Source organism: Aspergillus sydowii (genome assembly GCF_001890705.1).
Source record: "Aspergillus sydowii CBS 593.65 unplaced genomic scaffold ASPSYscaffold_1, whole genome shotgun sequence".
NCBI lineage: Eukaryota > Fungi > Ascomycota > Eurotiomycetes > Eurotiales > Aspergillaceae > Aspergillus > Aspergillus sydowii.
In genome coordinates this window covers 4,167,604-4,186,902 of record NW_024467859.1, presented here as the reverse complement: position 1 = coordinate 4,186,902, position 19,299 = coordinate 4,167,604, and the positions used below count along the sequence as shown (strand labels likewise).

General features: G+C 50.7%; 6 protein-coding genes across 6 annotated transcripts; 3 read left to right on the top strand and 3 right to left on the bottom strand.

The window, feature by feature from the left end:
* Window positions 1–430: 430 nt before the first annotated feature.
* On the bottom strand, window positions 431–1,619 carry ASPSYDRAFT_64477 (autophagy-related protein 101; the record flags this gene model as incomplete). Its single annotated transcript, XM_040850282.1, has 3 exons — window positions 1,122–1,619; window positions 691–1,053; window positions 431–636 (listed from the first exon to the last, which is right to left on the bottom strand). The coding sequence occupies exons 1-3, from the start codon at window positions 1,198–1,200 to the stop codon at window positions 431–433; spliced, it is 648 nt and encodes a 215-aa protein (XP_040708680.1). The 5' UTR covers window positions 1,201–1,619.
* Window positions 1,620–1,733: 114 nt separating this feature from the next.
* ASPSYDRAFT_39647 (peroxisomal biogenesis factor 3) lies at window positions 1,734–4,077 on the top strand. Its single transcript, XM_040845933.1, has 4 exons — window positions 1,734–2,286; window positions 2,370–2,719; window positions 2,776–3,169; window positions 3,233–4,077. Exons 1-4 carry the CDS (start codon window positions 2,129–2,131, stop codon window positions 3,939–3,941), a joined length of 1,611 nt encoding a protein of 536 aa, XP_040708679.1. The 5' UTR covers window positions 1,734–2,128; the 3' UTR covers window positions 3,942–4,077.
* An 890-nt stretch (window positions 4,078–4,967) lies between these two features.
* Window positions 4,968–7,008, top strand: ASPSYDRAFT_84858 (putative MFS transporter; the record flags this gene model as incomplete). The annotated part of the gene is made up of 10 exons (XM_040851432.1): window positions 4,968–4,980; window positions 5,031–5,232; window positions 5,312–5,472; window positions 5,526–5,618; window positions 5,680–5,709; window positions 5,762–6,118; window positions 6,176–6,229; window positions 6,298–6,345; window positions 6,396–6,707; window positions 6,764–7,008. The coding sequence occupies 10 exons, from the start codon at window positions 4,968–4,970 to the stop codon at window positions 7,006–7,008; spliced, it is 1,515 nt and encodes a 504-aa protein (XP_040708678.1).
* A 1,354-nt stretch (window positions 7,009–8,362) lies between these two features.
* ASPSYDRAFT_193599 (DNA-directed RNA polymerase I subunit RPA49) lies at window positions 8,363–10,221 on the top strand. The gene is made up of 3 exons (XM_040843675.1): window positions 8,363–8,566; window positions 8,625–8,956; window positions 9,031–10,221. The coding sequence occupies exons 1-3, from the start codon at window positions 8,419–8,421 to the stop codon at window positions 10,021–10,023; spliced, it is 1,473 nt and encodes a 490-aa protein (XP_040708677.1). The 5' UTR covers window positions 8,363–8,418; the 3' UTR covers window positions 10,024–10,221.
* hemA (5-aminolevulinic acid synthase HemA) lies at window positions 10,208–12,791 on the bottom strand. Its single transcript, XM_040845932.1, has 2 exons — window positions 12,092–12,791; window positions 10,208–12,023 (listed from the first exon to the last, which is right to left on the bottom strand). Exons 1-2 carry the CDS (start codon window positions 12,552–12,554, stop codon window positions 10,471–10,473), a joined length of 2,016 nt encoding a protein of 671 aa, XP_040708676.1. The 5' UTR covers window positions 12,555–12,791; the 3' UTR covers window positions 10,208–10,470.
* Window positions 12,792–13,419: 628 nt separating this feature from the next.
* ino80 (chromatin-remodeling ATPase INO80) lies at window positions 13,420–18,726 on the bottom strand (the record flags this gene model as incomplete). The annotated part of the gene is made up of 3 exons (XM_040844326.1): window positions 13,420–17,481; window positions 17,539–18,048; window positions 18,193–18,726. 3 exons carry the CDS (start codon window positions 18,724–18,726, stop codon window positions 13,420–13,422), a joined length of 5,106 nt encoding a protein of 1,701 aa, XP_040708675.1.
* Between the last annotated feature and the right edge of the window lie 573 nt (window positions 18,727–19,299).

Genomic DNA, 19,299 nt, shown 5'->3' with positions numbered 1-19,299 from the left:
AGAAGCCATGCAGGGCTGTATGGCAATAACGTTGGAACTTGGACTCGTCCTTGAACCTTTTTTATTTTTTTTTTTATATGACTTTGCTGTTGTAGAAATGTTTGCGATCGCTGGTGGATTAGGGGCGGGGTCTGGTCTCGTTCACCAGAGATGGATAGGTATATCTGATGCATTTGTCCTCTTGGGTAAATTCGAGCACCGTTTCCCGACTGTCATTCATATTGATATATCTCTCGCGTGACGCATGAATGACAAGAGAATATTTTCTTCGAAACTTATAACCCAAGTTGAAAAGTTAAATGATACTAGACGGGTAGACGTTATTCGACACTTTGAAGTGATGTATGATATTTCTAATTAAAGCTGGGTACCGTAGCCCAGAAGTAGCTATCCCCCGGCGAGTGAATACACGCAGAGAGACTGATAATGATTAGTACAAGCCGAAGCGATTCTGCCAGCCATCCGTACGCGGATTCAATATGATACGATATGGGAAGGGGTTCGCATCCGTGGTCGTAATTGGGGGCAGATGATCTTTGTCGCGGTTCACAACGGCCAGGATCTTGAGCGCGGCCTTTTGCAACATGTTCTCCATTGCTTTGCGGACCTTTGCGCGTTCTGATTTATCTGGGTTAGCTGAGTATCGGGCAGTAAGGAATTTCATGGTGAATGAGCATTAGTTCAACATACCAGATTCTGTCCTTGGGGTCGCGATTGTCACGTCCAAATTCCACACCTCCCAACATATTTCTTCCTCTCCTTTCCCTGCTAACCCAGGGAACCAGATACCAGAGCGCCTGCGCTTCTTCTCGTAGAATTCGACAGCGATCCGCCCGCGTACGCCGCCGCTGCCTCCGCTACCACCCCCAAAGCCACCGCCCGAGTCGTGTGCACCCGAGGCGGAGTGTTGGCGGACTAATGAGCTGATGCGCGAGTCTATGAGGGTTTCAAGGTCTACGTCGTTTATAGCGGGGAGGGTGAAATCGAGGACATCGAACGTGGTTGGACGGATAGATGGGAAGTATCGGTGGAAGAATATTAGGTTGAGTACACCTAGACACCGAGATTGTTAGCTTGACATAATCTACATCAATCCTGAGCACCGAGCGACTACCACAAACCTTTTAATACGTCTCTGACGCTGGTCGTGTCTGCGAAGATCTCCAGGAAGTACTCTGGAGGGGTTTTGCGGGGCTCCATTGCGAAGCGGCGGGACGGGAGGGTGGAGAGCGAAAACGGGGTGAGAGTATGGCGTGGATGCGATCGACTATATCACACAGCTGACTGTTTGAGTTCTCTGAGAATTAACAGAAGAGGTGGGGTGACTTCGGTGACGACCCAGCTATGACGAGCTGGGTCGAGAAGCTGTTCTGGCTACGTGGGGGGTAAGATAAGCCGGTTTGGTGTTGGAGACGACTGAAAGGCAGTGGTCGCGAGCTGTGGAAATGGCAGGGTGAAGTCGCCTAGTCTGCTAAAAGAGAATATCATATAGGAAAGTATACATAGGGAGAAAACATTGTGTCCTCGACGAGGAGATATCGACTTGTCCCGTTCAGCGAAGTTGCAGGTGCAAGGGACAAGAGTCCTCATCCGGGGAGGACGACTCATGACAAAATTACGGAGACGTATGGTTGTGACGCGACTTCCCCGCCACAAGCCGGTATTTTATTGAAACTATGACAGCAAGGTCTCCCGTGACCTGAGCATACCTGCATTTGGGCACCGCAGACAAGGAGAGAGCTGTGCTATACAACTGTAGGTACATTTAACTACCGGAGGAATGCCGCGATAGTCTAAACACTAATAAGGCTAGTATGTCGTGATGAAACAAGTCTTGTTATTATTGCCATAGCCCCGAGCACTTGGTTGTTCGCGTTTCCTTATCATAAGGCAATCGGTTTAGCCGAGGCCGCAGCTGGCACTGGCCCATTCTCCGACCGTCATTCTCGGTTGCTGCGATCGCCATCAATGACTTGTCTTCCTCTCTTCTGCTCCATCTTCCCTATCTATCTAATTATTCCGTTTGCTTCATTCTAGTATCTATTCAAATATATATTGTATATGATGAACTGCATTGGCTCGATATTCGCGTGAAGTTGACCTCCAATCCATCCCCCTTTGCTCCACCATGATCAGTGCTACGAGGCGCTGGTTTCGGCGCAATCGTAAAACTCTCGCAATTGGCACAGGCGTTATCGGAGTAGGCTATCTTGCAGGACAATATGTACTGTCTAAGATTTCGGAAGCACGAGAACGCATGAGCAGTGACCGCATTGCCAGAGAGAAGTGAGTGATTTGCCTCTTGTTATCTATCCCCGCTTGACTCGCGTGCTCGGCGACGCAAGCTGACTGTCTTGTTCACTCCGCAGTTTACGGCGACGATTTGAGCAGAACCAGACCGACTGTACATATACCGTGCTAGCTTTGCTGCCGACTGCGGCAGAGGACATCTTAGAAGCCCTACCAGTGGAGGAGTTGACGAAGGAGCTGCAGAAGAAGCGCGCGGAGCGGCTGGCCCGTCTTAATGCTGGGGAAGGGACAACAACGGGGTCGGATATGAGTTCTGTATCCCCGAGTCTGCCTGAAGATGATAGGAAAAGCCTGTCAAGTGATTCTTTCCTGCGCACTAGCCGACTCGGCGATTCGACTGTTGAAGGAGATCCATCCTCCCAGCCGAAGCGGAACAAGACCCAGCTTTGGAATGAGGTCAAAATTACCTGTGCGTCTATCTACTGCGTTTTATAATTTCCCCCTTTGAGACTGACTTTTTTTTAGCGACTACTCGAGCATTTACCCTCATCTATACCCTATCGTTGTTAACTATCTTCACACGCGTCCAACTCAATCTACTTGGCCGTCGGAATTACCTTTCAAGCGTGATTTCTCTAGCCACACCCCCCGCCGACTCTTCAACGATCAGGCTAGAGGACCACGATGATGATCTTACACAGACTTTGGGAAATGATTTCGAGACAAACCGACGGTACCTCGCCTTTAGCTGGTGGTTGCTCCACCGTGGCTGGAAGATATTGATGGAGGAGGTCCAGACAGCAGTGGAGGAGGTGTTCGGTTCTCTTAACCCTCGGGATGATATTTCGTTTGAGAAACTATCGGAATTGACTCTCCAGGTTCGAAAGAAAGTTGAAGGCGACACTGAGGAGGATAGGAAGTACGTTTGCCCTATGGAACCTGTATCCGAGTTGGAAATTCCATTCACTAACTGAACGGGAAGGCATCGAAAGTGGTTGTCCTATTTGCTTCCTCCACGAGAAGAAGAAGATAACTTACTTGAGGAATCTGGCGTCCTCGGGGTCACAGAAGCAGCCACCCCCCAAACCGCGGCGACGTTGCGACACCTTCTCGATGAGACGGCCGACCTAATCGATTCCCCAACATTTACTCGTGTTCAGATGCTTTTGAACAATGAATGTTTCGAGACTCTGATACAGCAGTGCAAGGCGGATGCGTTCAAATCCGCTGGGCCTGTGACAGCACCCCAGTCCTTTACATCTGTTGGTACAGTTGTTCCACCCTGGCAGGATTCCGAACTCAAGACGAAGCTGGCAAATGTCCTCGCAGTGCTTGCTCGACAGGCACATGTTATTGGCAACGGTGCATCCCCTCCAAATCTATACGTGGCCGCAATGGACCAAGGTGTTCGGGAGTTGGAAGCATTCGCGGCAGTGGTGTACAGTTCAAACTTTGACTCCGAGCTTCTCGGTGCTGGATCCGGATCCGGACCTGGTTCTTCTGGTGGGGTGGGAACAGTGCCAGATTCCGCTGCTTCTTCCCCTATAATTGTTGCTAAGGACGATGGCGAGCTGGATCATGACCGGGCTGCTAAAGGGGTGTCAGCGGTACCGGGATCTGATGATAATGATTTGGAAAAGGCATGGGGAAAGGCTATTGAGGAACAACCGGGCAGTGAACCTGCTGCATAGGCTCGACAAGCCTGATTATAGATAACCTTTGAAGGCATACGACCGTGATACCATCTACACTCTCATCTATGAAGACGAGCTGGGTGGTGATTGTAATATTATCTCCAAGCTGAATGACAAGAATTCTTGACGCGTATATCAGGATGCCAGAGATCAGGTAGCTAATACATTCGGAGATATACCTACTTAACTGGACGGTGTACTCCGAGTCATGGTCCGTAAGGTGGAGGGCTCGATGGGCTTACATAATAGGTGAGATCTGCGGGGAAGCCGAATAGCCGAATGGGTGTTCATCAGATCAGGGGACTCGGTGGATTTTGGTGGGTTGAGGGGAAGATCGAAGTGTCCGATTTTTGCGCTTCGGATTGGCCAAAATCCGAATGCGCACTGTTTGAGTTGCATCCACTCAGCGGCGCTATCAAATGCTTAGGAAAAGTCAGAATCGCAAGCACACTGTCAAGTGTCAAGTCTGTCAGCCGATTATGAATCATACTAATGCAAGTTATGAATGTTTCTCTGATGCCGAGTGGATTCGCTGTGCATGGTGGATTCTGGTATCTCGCCCCTAGTTTCCTTCAAAGTAGATCATGTCTTCTTCTGGATGCACCTTTGTGATCTTCCACGATTTCCAGCTTGCTATGCATCCAGGGCCTCCTGGCGGCCGGATTTCGTGAGAAAGTCCCCGCTGCTTGTTTATCCCTAAAAAAAAATGCTTCCCTTCATCTTCTTTTCCTCTCGAGCCAGTTCCTCTTCTCCCCATCACATCGCACCTGGCCCCGACCGCTAGTCAGTCGCGTGCTTTCCGTTTGGGCCATCTCCTCGCTGAGGTTACATCTCCGAGCTCGGACAAAAGCCGACACCGGCTAAGGAATCCAGTTCTCTCCCGCGCCTTTCTAATATAGCGCTGGCCAATTTTCCTTCGCTTACCGGTTTCTTTCCCCGCGACTCACTTGGCTTGCTGACTCCCATTCACACTTTTCCGGCGACGAGAGACTGCGGCACAGAGACCGCAGCCCATCGTATACAATGGGAGTCCTGGGTGCGTGCTTTACTGACTCATAATGTGGGTGTTGTGGTGCTGATATATAGATCGTGAAACAGAAGAGAGCCACGGCCCCGACCATGCGCCTGAAAAGGGCGGCGAGGCGCAGGAGCAAACGCAAACTCCGTCGATGGAGTCCAACGACCTCCCCTTACTCACTAAGACCACTGAGCGCAAGCTCATGGCCAAGGTCGATTGGCACGTCGTTCCTTGCTTGTGCATTATGTACCTGCTTGCTTTCCTTGACCGGTACGAGAACCCACTCCCCGCTGCAGCAAATGCGCCTATACTTAGTGTTGAGACGGTACTAATGTTTCTTAATCTCTAGGGTTAACATCAGTAATGCGGCAGTCTTAGGCATGACCACGGATCTGGGAATCGCGGAAGGAACAAAATACAATACGGCCTTGACTATTTTCTTCGTTCCCTACGTTATCTTCGAAATCCCTTCCAACATCCTGCTCAAGAAATTGCGGCCCCATGTTTGGTGTATGTGCCGGATCATCCTTTCCTCCTAGAGTCTGTGTCGCTGACTGCTGCAGTGTCACTTTGCATGTTCTTATTCGGTGTTGTCACCATCTGCCAGGGCTTAGTCACGAACTGGGGTGGTCTAATGACTACCCGTTGGTTTTTGGGTAGGTGCATTACAGTATTAAAAAGAAAATAAAAAACCCGTGGCTAATAGAGTTAATGTAGGGATGTTTGAAACCGGCATGTTTCCTGGATGTGAGTGTATTTTTCCATTGGTAGACTTGTTTTGTGTATTAACAACTCCCAGGCTTCTATTTGCTGGGAATGTGGTACAAGCGCAGCGAGGCCCAGAAACGATTCAGTTTCTTCTTTAGCTCTACCACGTTAGCTGGTGCTTTTGGCGGCGTGCTTGCAGCTGGTCTTGGAAAGATGCACGGCGTCTGTGACCTTGCGGGGTGGCGATGGGTGTTCATTATCGAAGGATTGCTCACGGCCGTGGTCGCCATTGTCTTGTTCTTCTTCCTCCCCGACTTCCCTGAGGATGTGAAATGGCTCTCGGAGGAAGAGCGCGATTTTCTTCGGGCCAAGCTGGCCAAGGATTCTGGGAAGGCTGGAAATGATGCCGATATGGGCTGGCGCGAAGTTCTGGCCGTTTTCAAAGATCGTGAGTAGTGTTTGTCCATCTGGGATCACCATCACTCCATTCTGACTTCATCTCTAGCAAAAATCTTTATTGGTGGTTTGATGTACTTCGGGCAGATTGTCACAGCTTATGGTTAGTCCTAGCTCCCTATTTAAGACTTGTTTCATGAATAGAGGAGCTAGAAAGCTAACATATCGCAGGCTATGCTTACTTCGCACCAACCATTATCAAGTCTTATAACTATGGCCGTGAGTGTTTCCTTTTTTTTTTTTGCGCATATCTCTAATAGGGGTTGAAGCAATCGAAACCCAACTGTACTCCATTCCACCTTGGGCTGGGGCGTTTGCATTCTCGATGTGCATTGCATACTTATCCGACAAGTTTAAACACCGTTTCTTGTTCACCATAATTCCTATGCTCATTTCGATGGCTGGCTTGGGTATCCTCATGAACATACATAACAATCGCGACGTCCAATATGGCGCACTATTCCTTGTTACTGGTGGATGCTACAGCGCAATGCCCGTGGTCGTTTGTTGGTTTGCGATGAACCTAGGTGGCCATCGCCGGCGTAGTGTTGGAACTGCATGGCAAGTTGGTTTTGGCAATAGTAAGAGATCTCTTAACGCCTTGCTCCACTAATCAGCACACTAACATGGAATTCAGTTGGCGGTATCGTCGCTACCTATTCATTCCTCCCGAAAGATGAGGCGACTTTCTGGAGAACCGGATTCAGCATTGGCGTGGCCTTCCTTGCGTTTGCTTGCGCTCTCTGTATCCTCTACTTTTACAGAGTGTGGCGCGAAAACCAAAAGAAGGACCGGATCATTGCCAGTGGTGACCATAGTTATCTTGAAGAGGATGAGGAGGTTTTGGGGGATTTGGCTACGAAGTTCCGTTACTCGTATTAGGATGTAAAAAATCGTTGGATGCTTGAAATGAACTATGAGGCCGTTTGGATGCCCATACTAGGGCTAGGGCTCGAATAACATACCCACAAAGAATACATGCTTGAGATATGATTTCTTATCAATTGAAGAATGAAATAGAAAGATTATACGTTCCGATATTACACATGGAACCCACAATAGCTGTAATTGATGTCATGCTAATGCGTTGATGTTGGGCTCGGTAAACAGTCAAGCATCACCACGTGATCTGTCACCTGACTAGGGTTTCTGACGCACACAACCTTAAGTAGCTCTCCCGCTCCCGTAACCGTCCTTCTTCCAACCATCTTTCATCCTCGAAGAAGTGTGAGTAATAGCTCTCTCATCGGCCTCAATGGCCATGGCAACCCTGCTAGACGGAAACTAACTGCCTACCCAGTCACTCTACGAAGATGAGAGCCAAGTGGAGAAAGAAGCGCGTTCGCCGTCTCAAGCGTAAGAGAAGAAAGATGAGAGCTAGAAGGTGAGTTTACTGCTCATATTTTCAAACATCGGCCTGCAATCGATTCTAACTTCGCAATAGCAAATAAACTACTCGCCCAATCCATCTCAGCTTCTCATGTTAAGCTCGGCGTTGAACGCTGAACACGGCAAGTCTATGACGACGTCACGATGATGATTTTCCAGTTATGATCGTTTCGTGGTTCGCCTCCTCCAATGAGGCCTGTCTGGTCTGGAACAACAAATGCTCCTCATATCTTACTATATCGATTTCGGAATCCGCCGTTCAACTAGAACTTCCTTCCCGATCTTTCAAACGAAACGGATACGAATTTCTATCCAACCCCTCGGGTTCATCAAAACGTCTTCGATTGTTCTTTAGACCAGGTGGTGGGGTTGCGTTTTGCGTAACTTGTTACCCTCGGAGGGGTCAATGTGTTTGGTGGGGGTTGGGAGGGGTCAGTGGAGGTGTGACTGATAGTCTTTTGGTTTTCCTGTACTGTCTAGTCTCAGATGCCACTGGCTTTTTCGAGGTTGACATGAGGGACTGGTCAAATTTAACCCTTTAGGCTTTTGGACATCAGCCTTGGTTGGTGCACCTAAGGTCTAGAGTCGTGGAGAGGTCCTCGAGAGTTTTATCATCAAATAACGAAACAAAAAGTTCCGAAACTCAATTTCTTATCTCATGTAAACTGTAACTTGTAGGCTCAATATCTTCGAACTAACAAAAGGCCACCCAGCGCTTGTAAGCTTTGATTTCAAAACCCCAGTGCTCTTGGGTTCATGTGGCTTGTGGAGTGGGTGTTTCTCCGCCTTCAACTCAGACTCACCGCCTTCACTTTTTTCTCCAACTTTTTTTTTTGCAGCGCAACCAGCCTTTTTGCGCTCTACGAAACCCCAGTTACCACTATTTCAAAACTAAATAGTACAATGCCCTCTGACAAGGTTGAGAAGAAGCGCAAGCGCGCCTCAGACCGCCATGAGCGACCAACCAAGAAGCCAGCCCTGGATCTGCAAAGCCTGCCTCCATTAAAGTCCAGTTTGACCAAGGACGACAGCGAGCTCGCTCCTGTGCTGAGTATGTGATTTTATCGTGGTTCTTTTCTGGGTGCAATTTCTAACATTCTTACAAATAGTAAACACACCCGGAGTTACCAAGCAACCTAATGTCCGCCTGAACCCATATCTGAAAACTCGCAGCCATGCTGTCGATGGCCATTCCGCGGGCAACGATGGGATTGCAACCACAGAATTATTGCTGCAGTCTTCAGAGCACCCGAAATTGGACTTTATGGGTCGGGAAGCGAATGATGATGCCGATTCCCAACTGAAGCATTATGTTGCTATTGTGGATCCCATGAGTAAGACGTGGGAGTTCGTCGAGGCGAGGAGACTTACGCTTCGAGGTGCAGTGAGGAGGGCGCCTTCAGCGGAAGACGAAGAGGAAGAAAGCGACGATGAAGAAATGGTTTGTTCTGCTCCTTCATTTCTAATATCAATTATCGGTAGGAGGGCGAGATGCTAATGGTGATATCTCCACAGAGAACCATGCGTGAACAGAAAACAGACCTCACATACACATTCGGTACAAAGAAGTCACGGAAAGCAACCCAATCCATGGCCGAAAACGCACAACTCTCCAGTGCCCCCGAGGGCGCCGCAACAGCCGCAGAGTCCGCCCTCCTCCAATCCATGCCCGCCGACGCAGCGAGAGACATCGCAGCCAAGTCCGCAGCAGTCCAGGCCGAAATCCAAGCCTCCAAGCCCTTACCCCCGGCAAATCTCGACGCCAAACATCCCTCAGAGGTATACCCTATCGAAAACCTTGTCCCGAATGGCAACGCCACCCTCCGCCAACTCCCCATCAAGGACTGGCAGGACACCATCTCCTCCGGACTCGAGGTCATTACTTCCTCACGCTACGTCGCCAACCGCATCTACGACGTTGTCGAGTCCGGAAACACAACACATCTCCAGATCCTCCGCTTCGTGCTCGTCCTCATCGAACTCGCCCGCGCCCTCGGCTCCGGCAAACCAGGCCGCGGCCCCAAACGCCTTCCATCCCGCGACGACCTGCGCCAGATCCTCTCCAGTGGCTCAAAGAACGCCAACGACGACCCGTCCCCACCAATCCCAGACCCCGTCATCGATGCGATCCGCCGCAAATTCGCCCCCGGCGGCTCAACTCTCTCCAAAAACGACATCACCCTCCTCAAAACTACTATCTGTGCGCTTACGCTCCATATCCCCCCGCAACCAGTTAAAGATGGCATCCCCACGCCTAACGGCGGAAACACTCCGAATGAAATGGCCACGGACCCATCGGATCTGCGTGATGACTTGCAGTGTGAAAATGCGGACATCCAGCAGTACTTCCGCGAGTTGGGATGTCGGGTCGATAAGCCTAGGGAGACGGAGTTCGCTAAGTGGGATGTTCGTGGTGGCAAAGCCCAGGCTGCGACAATGAGGATCGCGAGACTTAAGCTTCCTGTGGAGTTCCCCAAGGTTAGCCGGGCTGGTGGGAGGAGGAGGTAGATAGGGTGTTTTGTGTCTGTATGTATGTACACGGAATGATGCTTATGAAAGTGGTGAAAGCAGAGAAGATATAAACAAAAAAGGAAAGTTGCGTTTGCGTGCAACTGGCGTTTAGAGTTGTTTTATTGTCATTATCATTGTGTAAATACCAAGGTAGTAAATTGAATGACCTAAGGATAAAGATCCGGTGCATAAGCCTTAACCAACTACGCAGACACTACAGGTTACAATTTCTAACCGGACAGAGATGTTAGGAGTTTTGGACATTCCTGGATTTAGACCTAAATTAAATGACGGGCCGGTCCTGTTGAAGCATCCATCAAGTCGAGCCGAAATATACCTAGTAATCAAGCATACTATCTAAAGAGCGGACGGGAGGGCTATATATAACATGTTTGTGTACATATACCATTATCCCATATGTATTGCCGCGGTGACATCGCAAACCTAAGCGGCAGCTGTGACAGGAATTGAAGCAATGGCGGGTGCCATGCGCGGAGCCGGCGCGGCGTGGAACTCACGCTCCACGGCAGCCTCCAGGGTTTCATTCGGCTGGAGCTCCAGCTGTGCGTCGGACCAGATGGGCTGGTTCTCGAGCTCAGCAGCTTCCACGCCGACACCTACGAAGCCACCCATGGCTTGCCAGTCGCTTGCACGCTTTATTCCGAGGTCATTCCAGACAGTATTAACCGCTTGAACGAGGTGGTCGCGGAGTTCCTGGGTGTGTCCAGGGGTGGGTGTGATTCTGAGCCGTTCTTCGCCGCGCGGCACAGTGGGATAGTTGATTGCTTGGACATAGATACCATGCTCTTCGAGAAGCTTGTCAGAGGCCTGCTTGGCGAGTTCCGCGTCGCCAACAAGCAGAGGGACAATGTGAGACGGGTTAGGAATCACGGGGATGTCCAAGTTCTTGAATGCCTGCTTAACAGCACGAGTGTGCAGCTGCTGCAGGACACGGTCCTGCTGGTGACGGGATTGATACTGGATTGCAGCATCGGCACCGGCCATAGTTGCCGGTGGAAGAGAGGTTGTGAAAATAAATCCGGGAGCAAGCGAACGAATTGTGTCAACTAGCGCGGCAGAACCAGCGATGTAGCCACCGACACATCCGTATGCCTTTCCGAGGGTACCGGTAATGATGTCAATTCGATCCATTACAGTTCCCTTGGTGCTGAGAGGGTTTGCAGTGTCCTGAGATGCATAGACATCGTAATCAAGGTGCTCGGCAACTCCGGCACCGTGGGGTCCATACATGCCAACGGCGTGGACCTCATCTAGAAAAGTGATGGCGCCATACTTATCCGCCAAATCACAAATCTGCTCAATTGGAGCAATAGAACCACACATACTATAAACCGATTCAAAAGCAATGATTTTCGGAATATTGAGAGGGAGAGACGCCAGCTTCGTCTCGAGGTCGATCAGATCGTTGTGCTTGAAGACCATCTTTTTGGCGCCTGAGTGGCGGATACCCTGAATCATCGACGCATGGTTAAGCGAGTCGGATAGAATGACACAGTCGGGCATCTTGCTACCCAGAGTGGCGAGGGTAGCATCGTTGGCAACGAAGCACGAACTGAAAACCAAAGCTCCCTCCTTGCCGTGGAGTTTCGCAAGAGTATCCTCTAGCCCGACCGCATGCTGGTTGTGTCCGGAGATATTACGGGTTCCTCCAGCTCCAGCTCCATACATATCGAGGGTTTTATGCATAGTCGAAAGCACCTCAGGATTGCGTCCCATTCCCAGGTAGTCATTCGAGCACCAGACGGTCACCTTATCCTCCCTAGAGGCCGTATGAGCACGGGGGAACTCCTGGGCAAGCCGATTGATGTTGTTGAAATAGCGGTACGACTTGTCCTGGTGTTTCTTCTGCAGCTCGGTATTGTAGAATCCATTGTAGTCGAATGGTTTAGCTGCAGGGGCACTGGGGGAAGGACCAGTCATAGTTGCGGCCGACTGGACGTGGGGACTGGTGGCAGACTTGGAGAAACCGGGATGGACTGGAAATTCGCAAGTCAACGGCTGAAACTGGGAAATCGAATAGCAACGTCATCAGGATGAGACATACTTTGCTGAGACTCCTTGTGGAACTCGGTGCTCATGTTGGCACCATTTCCTGTTGTAGAGTGCAGCGTCCTCTTACCCGGTGTGCCTCGGGCAGACTTGGTGGTGGTGGCTACGCCGGCCGCGGACGAAGTAAAGCGCTTGGTACCGTTCATGCGGGCAGTCTGGACGGCGAGGGCCTTGCTCATGACGGGGCAACGGCGAGCCAGTCTCTGCAAGTTGGACATGGTACCTCCGCCTGGGCTCGTGCTGGGACGAGTAGCGGTGGCCAGCGAGCGAAGCGTGGTCGGCGAGCTGCGCTTGAGGAATGGGCACATGGCCCGGGATTGCTGGAGAAGGGCCTCCATTGAGACGGATAATTCCTGGAATCTATGGAGAGCGGATTGGGGATATGGATGGGTGTGGATGGCAGGGAGTCGTCGAGAGGGGGGAATTGAGTCTAAATACGGAGCGGCGAAGGCAGTCATTAACTCGTGCAAATTTCGGCCTCCAACGTGAAACCCTGCCCGTGACTCGTTCGTGTGGAGAGAGGGGCCGTTGCCAGAGGCGGTCTAGCGCCTGGCGATGACAACTCTGATGTTCTGATTGGCTCTTTGGGCCGCGGATGCGAAATTACGCCGGGGTTCCTTGAGTTACTGTCAAGTTACACAAATCCCGGCGGTATTCGTGTTAGTCAGGAGCCTTGGTCAGCAACAGGATCTGGAATCTGAACTGAAATTCCGTGTATGGAATTCCACTCCCCTCATCTTCAGAACTCGATGCCGGTATTTGGATTACGGCCCATGGACCGCTGGCCGAGGCTAACGCTTCATGGGAACGTTTACCGGGTCACCGCCTGTGATTCTCAGACCAACCTGCAACCTTGCGTCGCTCCCATCGTACAGTATTTCCCTCTCGGGAAGCGGATCCCGTGTCCAAGCCATACTTCACTGGTAAGGTAATTCCATGTGTTTCCATTATCGCGGAAAATACTTAGAGCTGCTATTATAACAACAGTAATAACCAGTGGCCAAACCGCCACTAAACCAGCACCTGAATTCTCAAAGGCGTATGCATGTGTACAAACAACATGTCTAAATACCTGTCCATCTCTGACATCATGCTTCCACTTCCCTGTGGAATCAGCATACCAAATCGCCATCTTTGTCTTTTGACACAGAATAATGTTAATACAAGGCAAGTGTACCTGGTTTTCCCAGGAGAGAAAGAAAAGTGTAGTGAAAAAAAAATAAAAAAAAATAAAAATAAAAATAAACAAGACCGAAGAAGATAAGAAAGAGAGGGAAAAAGAACGCCATCATGCAAATATAATAGAATCACCCATTCATCAGCCTAGGCCAGGCCCCCGTCACCGTCAATGAGACGGAGTCGTTCTTTGGTTGTCTTAGCTCTTTTGGATGTGCCCTTTCCTCCGCCTCGTCCACGTCCTCGTTTGGCGACAGGTGTACCAGCCGATGGCGTCCCCAGATTCTCTGCTGTCGACACAGGAGTCGCAGCTCCTGAGGGTTTCGCACTAGCATCGTCAAAGTTTCCTTCACCTGTAATGATAGAAATTGTTAGGATCGACTTCACCAATGGAATTACTATAACGGCAAAGGGCGGAAACCTACCTTCGTGGTACATATCATCCAGTGTAATATCCTTCTTTTTCTTCTGAGCGCTCTTTTTGCCTCCCTTACCGGCACCAAATGTTTCTCCCCGTTCAATCGCTTCTCTTTCTTTCTGCTCGATAAGTTCCGCCTGCTCGTCATCGGCCAGCCACATGGCAATGTCCTTCGCCTTGTTCTCGCGGTTGCGGGTGTTGAAATCGACGCCTCCGGCTGCGCCACCTGAAATAACAACTCGTTGCACTTCCTCCTTCTGCAACGCCCGTTTGCGAATACGCTCTTCGATGGTGGAGCGAGTGATAAGTCGGTACACAGTGACTTGTCGAGTTTGACCAAGACGGTGAGCTCGGTCCATGGCTTGCGAATCGATCGTGGGATTCCAATCCGAATCGTAGAAAATGACAGTGTCTGCAGCAGTCAAGTTGATACCAAGACCACCGGCACGAGTAGACAAAAGGAATACAAAGATATCGGGACGTTGTTGGAAGTCTGCCACCGTATCACGACGATCCTCGAGCTTCGTGCTTCCATCCAAGCGGCAATACTTGTAGTTGCGGTAGGTTAGATACTCCTCCATGAGGTCGATCATGCGCGTCATCTGGAAGTAAAGTAGCACACGGTGGCCTCCCGCCTTGAGTTCGCGCAGAAGCTCGTCAAGCTTGGCTAATTTACCAGAATCCGTGACAAAGCGCCGCATAGAGGGTACCTCGATATGTGTATATCGGCCCTTGGTTGAAAGTGGTTGAGGCAACATTGGAGCGAGAGAGTAAGGCGATGGGTCCACCTGCTGCTCGACAATTTGCTCTTCCATGGCCCTTGAGGGAGAGTCGAACAGGACGTGCTGGATAGGAATGTTGAACAAGGAATCCTTCGTCTCAATGCCGGCCTCATGGCTTGAAGATGTGAGCGCGATTGGCGGCGCAGATGCCGCAGGACTAGCACAGGGTTCAATGACATTGAGACCCTCATTTTCAAATACAGTGCGAGACACGCTCATAAGTTCACGCATATACCCCTCTTCTGCGATATCATTAACCGCCTGGCGGTCATTGCGCTGGGCGATGTTAAATAAGGTGTGGGGAAGAGTGGTGGTTAATGCTCCATCTTCCTCATCATAAACAGCGTTAAGACGAGATAACCTGTTGGTCTCTCCACGGCGGCGGACAGCGCGCTCGAAGACACCTTGATGAGAGAAATCGAACGCCTCTCCGGCAGATGTGTCCACAAACCGTAAGAAAGAGAATGCGCCGTCGTCCTCCACACTTTGCTTGATATTTTCCGGCGTGAATATATTCATCAAATGAGATAGATATTTGGCACGGAAACCGGCCTTGGAATTATCGGGTCCTGCTACATCCACACGGCCGGCGGATTTGAGAAGCATTCGCGGCACGGGAAATTCGAGTAGGTTACGTGTTGAATAGGCAACATCCACGTTGTAGCCTTCTCTAACAAAAGAAGCAGTCTCTGCAAAGTGTGCAAGCGAGAAGGGAGACTTGGTTTCGGCCCGTTCAAATAAATCCGGGTGGTTGCAAACCTTTCGAAATTGCATAACCAAATTCATCAGCGTAGTGCTGTCTGTTTCATCACCAACAGCAGCCTTCTCGATGAGATCCATGATGCTGACACGGTTCCGCAAATTAGCATATAGCGCACGTTGACGATAGGTAAGGTCACAGAAAATATCCTTCTCCACCTTGTCACCGAGTTCCTGTTGAACATGCTTCTTGACACGGCGTAACATGAAAGGCTTCAAGATCATATGGAGACGCCTCAGTTGGTCCTCGTTAAGTTTTGTATTACTCTGTGCGTGAGACTCGATGTCCTTTGAAAACCATTCACTGAACTCGTCGTGAGAGTCGAAGAGAGTGGGCATAATGAAGTGGAGAAGCGCCCACAGCTCCTGCATGTTGTTTTGGATAGGAGTACCCGTCAACAGGAGACGGTTACGGCAGTGGAAGCCGAGGAGACTCTTCCAACGTGAACTCTGTGATGATTTGATAGCCTGAGCTTCGTCGAGAATCATGTACTGCCATTTGACTTTCTGGAAGTATTGCGAGTCAAGAACCACGAGCTGGTAGGATGTCACCAGCACATGGAACTCCGACTCCTTGGTGTAGGTAATATGCTTGCGGTCCCAGAACTTACGGAGGATCTTGCGGTCTTTGGCAGAACCCCAGTAAGGCAGAACTTTGATATTAGGGACAAACTTGGTAATCTCTTGTTGCCAATTGTGAAGGGTAGAAGCTGGCGCGATAACCAGGAACGGACCCCAAATGTTATGGACTTCGGCGAGGTAGGCCATGACGGAAATAGACTGGATCGTTTTACCGAGACCCATCTCGTCTGCTAAGATACCGTTGATACCCTGCTCATACAAATTGACAAGCCAGTTCAAACCCTTAAGCTGGTATTCCTTCAGTTTGGCTGTGAGCATCGTAGGCTGTGAAATTTCAATGTCACCCAAACTCGTCGGGTTCTGGAAGTTCAGTTCGCTATCATCCATTGTATCCATCGGGTTCTGGTCAGGATTATCAAAAGCGCGAGCCCTTTCCTGTGCTTGTTGGACGGCGTTTTGGGCGTTAGCCATAGCAGCCTGTCGCAGGGCGGTCTCATCTTCAGCATCGAAGTCCAGGTCCTCGAAATTGGTGACCTTCGCACCCGCTGGGCCAGAGGGCAAGTCGATGGCACTGGCACCTTCCGCACCCGCATCCCCAGAGGCATCTCCATCTGCTCCAGGGATCTTCCGACCGATGAAGTGAGAATACAGTTCGGTCTGAGAGATAAGGAAATTGAGTTTGCGCTTCTGACGGTTGGCTTCGCGCTCCGCCTCTGCCCTCTTTGCCGACTCAAGTTCTTGCTTTTCAGCGAGGCGACGCAAGTCGCGCTCCTCGCGCTCGTTTCGTTTCCAGAAAGACATCATCTCACGCATACTCCGCTTAGCGCGGGCTTGGGTGTCTTTCATACTCTTGTTGGTGCGTTCCTGCCACTTGCGGGATTGTTTACTGGCAAGCTGGGCAGTCTTGCGCAAGTTTTCTTGACGAGTACTGAGAGAATTAACCTTGGTGCGGTACACCTTGGGAATGTCTTTACGGGCGATATCTCTCCAGATCTGTTCATAGATCTGATTGTAGCCCTTCGACTCATATGAAGAGAGGGGGGCGGGAGAGGCTTCTTTGGATCGACCTCCCTTGGCGTCCTTCTTCAGGGCCTCCTTTCGTGGATCTTCCTTGGGAGCGAGAGGCAAAGGCTCGTCATTCTCCATAGCTGCATACGCAGCTTCGGCAGCATCCTTTTCGGCTTGCTTCTGCTCCTTGGACTTCTTAGGTCGTGTAACAGGACCTCCCCGCCCGGACTTTCGCCTTGACGGTGAGTTTCGGCCGATGTGGAAGGAGCTGGTCGTGCCCCCTTCAAGATTGGGTGCCAACGGCGTAATCTCGCCAATCTCTTCGGGCGAAGTGACACCTTCCAGGGCTCTCTTTGTAGTCTTGATTTTCCTCTGGGCCCTTTCAGCTTCCCGCAGGAACTTGGCTTTTTCGGCAGAATCTTGGGTCTCGTTGGCCTTGAGTTCCGCTTCAAGCTTCTTCTGCATTTCCATACGGACAGTGTTCTCGCGGCGTCGCTTGCGTTGCATATCTTTCTTGCGTTCCTTTTCGTCCTGAATTTCCTTCGCTTGTACTTCGGAAACAACGGAGGCTTCGTTTGCGATTCGGAATCGGTCCATACCCGCGTTGGCTTGTTTCTCAAACGACTTGCCAAGCTTACGAAGATAGTCATGGCGACGACGCTGCAACTCGTGTTAAAGCAGTAAATAAGTTGGATAGGGTGTTGGTGGTAAGCGTACCTTGCGTCTGAGACCTTCAGCGCGTTCAACGTCTAGAGCACGTTTCTTTCCTTTGAGGAGATAGCGCTCCCGCTCTTTCTCAAAGCCAGGCGCCTCAACATCGCTTTTCTCTGCATTATCAATTTCGGCCATATATTTATTAACAATTTCTGACTCTTTTTCGGACAAAATCTTGCGAGGAGGCCGGGGAGCCTTAGGGGGCTCCAACACACCGTTGGCCGAAATATCGGCCCCCTTTTGGTCTTTCTCCATGTTGCGTCGACGTTTATCCGTGCCAGGTTTCTTCTCAAGCCGGACCGACGACGGGGTTGGTGCCGGCTCAATGTCTCTCACGTTCGGCTGGGCAGATGTCGGCGGCGGAGGACTTGAACTTGCAGCATTCCCAGAAGGCGCAGCTGAATGAACAGAAGCTAGCCCCGGAGGAGACTGTTTCTTAGGAGGGGAACGCTCTTCAGTGGGTCCTGAGAGAATGCTAGCAAAGGACATCGGGTCCGCGGCACGAGTAGGTTTCTGTTTGCAAAATAAAGTATGTTAGCATTACACAAACAGACGGAGCCCATTTTTGGAAGGCGAGGTAGAAACTCAAAAATGGAAAATCAACATATATATATAAAAAAAAAAGAGAGAGAGAGAATAAAAAAAGAGATAACGTACAGCCTCCTTCGGAGGAGATGCCGGTCTCGGTTCTCGCTCTCGCGTCACAGACGAAGAATACGCAGGAACGCCATGATTCATTGAAAAATGCGATTCCGGCTCCTTCTTTGGAGAGACGTGAGGTTGGCTATCCGGTCGACTTGATGGATGGGCATGCGATGGGGTGGAGGGACCGTATGGAGATGCGCCACCGCCGGGTAGCAGGGGCCCAGAGTAAGGCCGGGGAAGGGAGTATTGCGGAGTCCCTGAAGCGGAATGTGTTTGATACTGCTGAGGTGGTTCGGATGGATGCGGTGGTGGAGGCGCACCCCCATTCAATGGGGGTAGGCTGCCTGGTAAGGGCGAAGGCGCATGTTGTGAGTAGTGAGGGCTCCGAGCCAGGCTGGGCTGTTGGAAGGCAGGGGGCGTCTGGGGAGGGCGTTGATATTGATCATTGTTGGGATAATAGTGACGCGGTTTATTCGGCGGCGAGTAGGCCGGGTAATGAGACTGTTGAGTCGGAGACTGAGGATTATACGGCGGAGCCCCCGTCATAGTGGTAGCCGCCTGTGTCCGAAACGCGGCGACGAGAATTTAAAGACAGGGACGGCCGATGGGGAATAATCAATTGGGATTGGAATCAGTCGCTCATGGATTGCCCGCGAAATTAGATAGGCGTCCACGCGCGGATAAGTAGGGGTGTTCTCGTCAAGGGTGCGATCACGCGTTCGTTCGTCGTTAGCTGTCGAGCTATCTGCTTGGGAAAATAAGTATAGGCGAGCGAACGATGAGAAATGGGACTGTCGAAGGAAGGAGGGGATGGATTCAGGAATTAAGATGGACACATTGTCGAGGGCGGATGGAAGGAGTGGAGGATGGGAAGAAGGCGAAGAAAATGAATGAGATGGCAGGAGTTCGCCTTACCGGGTTTGCCAGGAATCTTCTTTCGGAGGGTCTGGCTCTACCTAGTGTCTCCTCGTGTGGTGAACCAGCAAATCTTCGCGGGTCAGCCGCGATCGGGGAACAGAACACTCAGGCTGAGGCCATCGGTAGCCTCTTTAGATGCGGATCTTCACACGTTGACAGTGCAGGGACAGAAGGAGGGGGCGTTGCAATGAAAACGTGAAT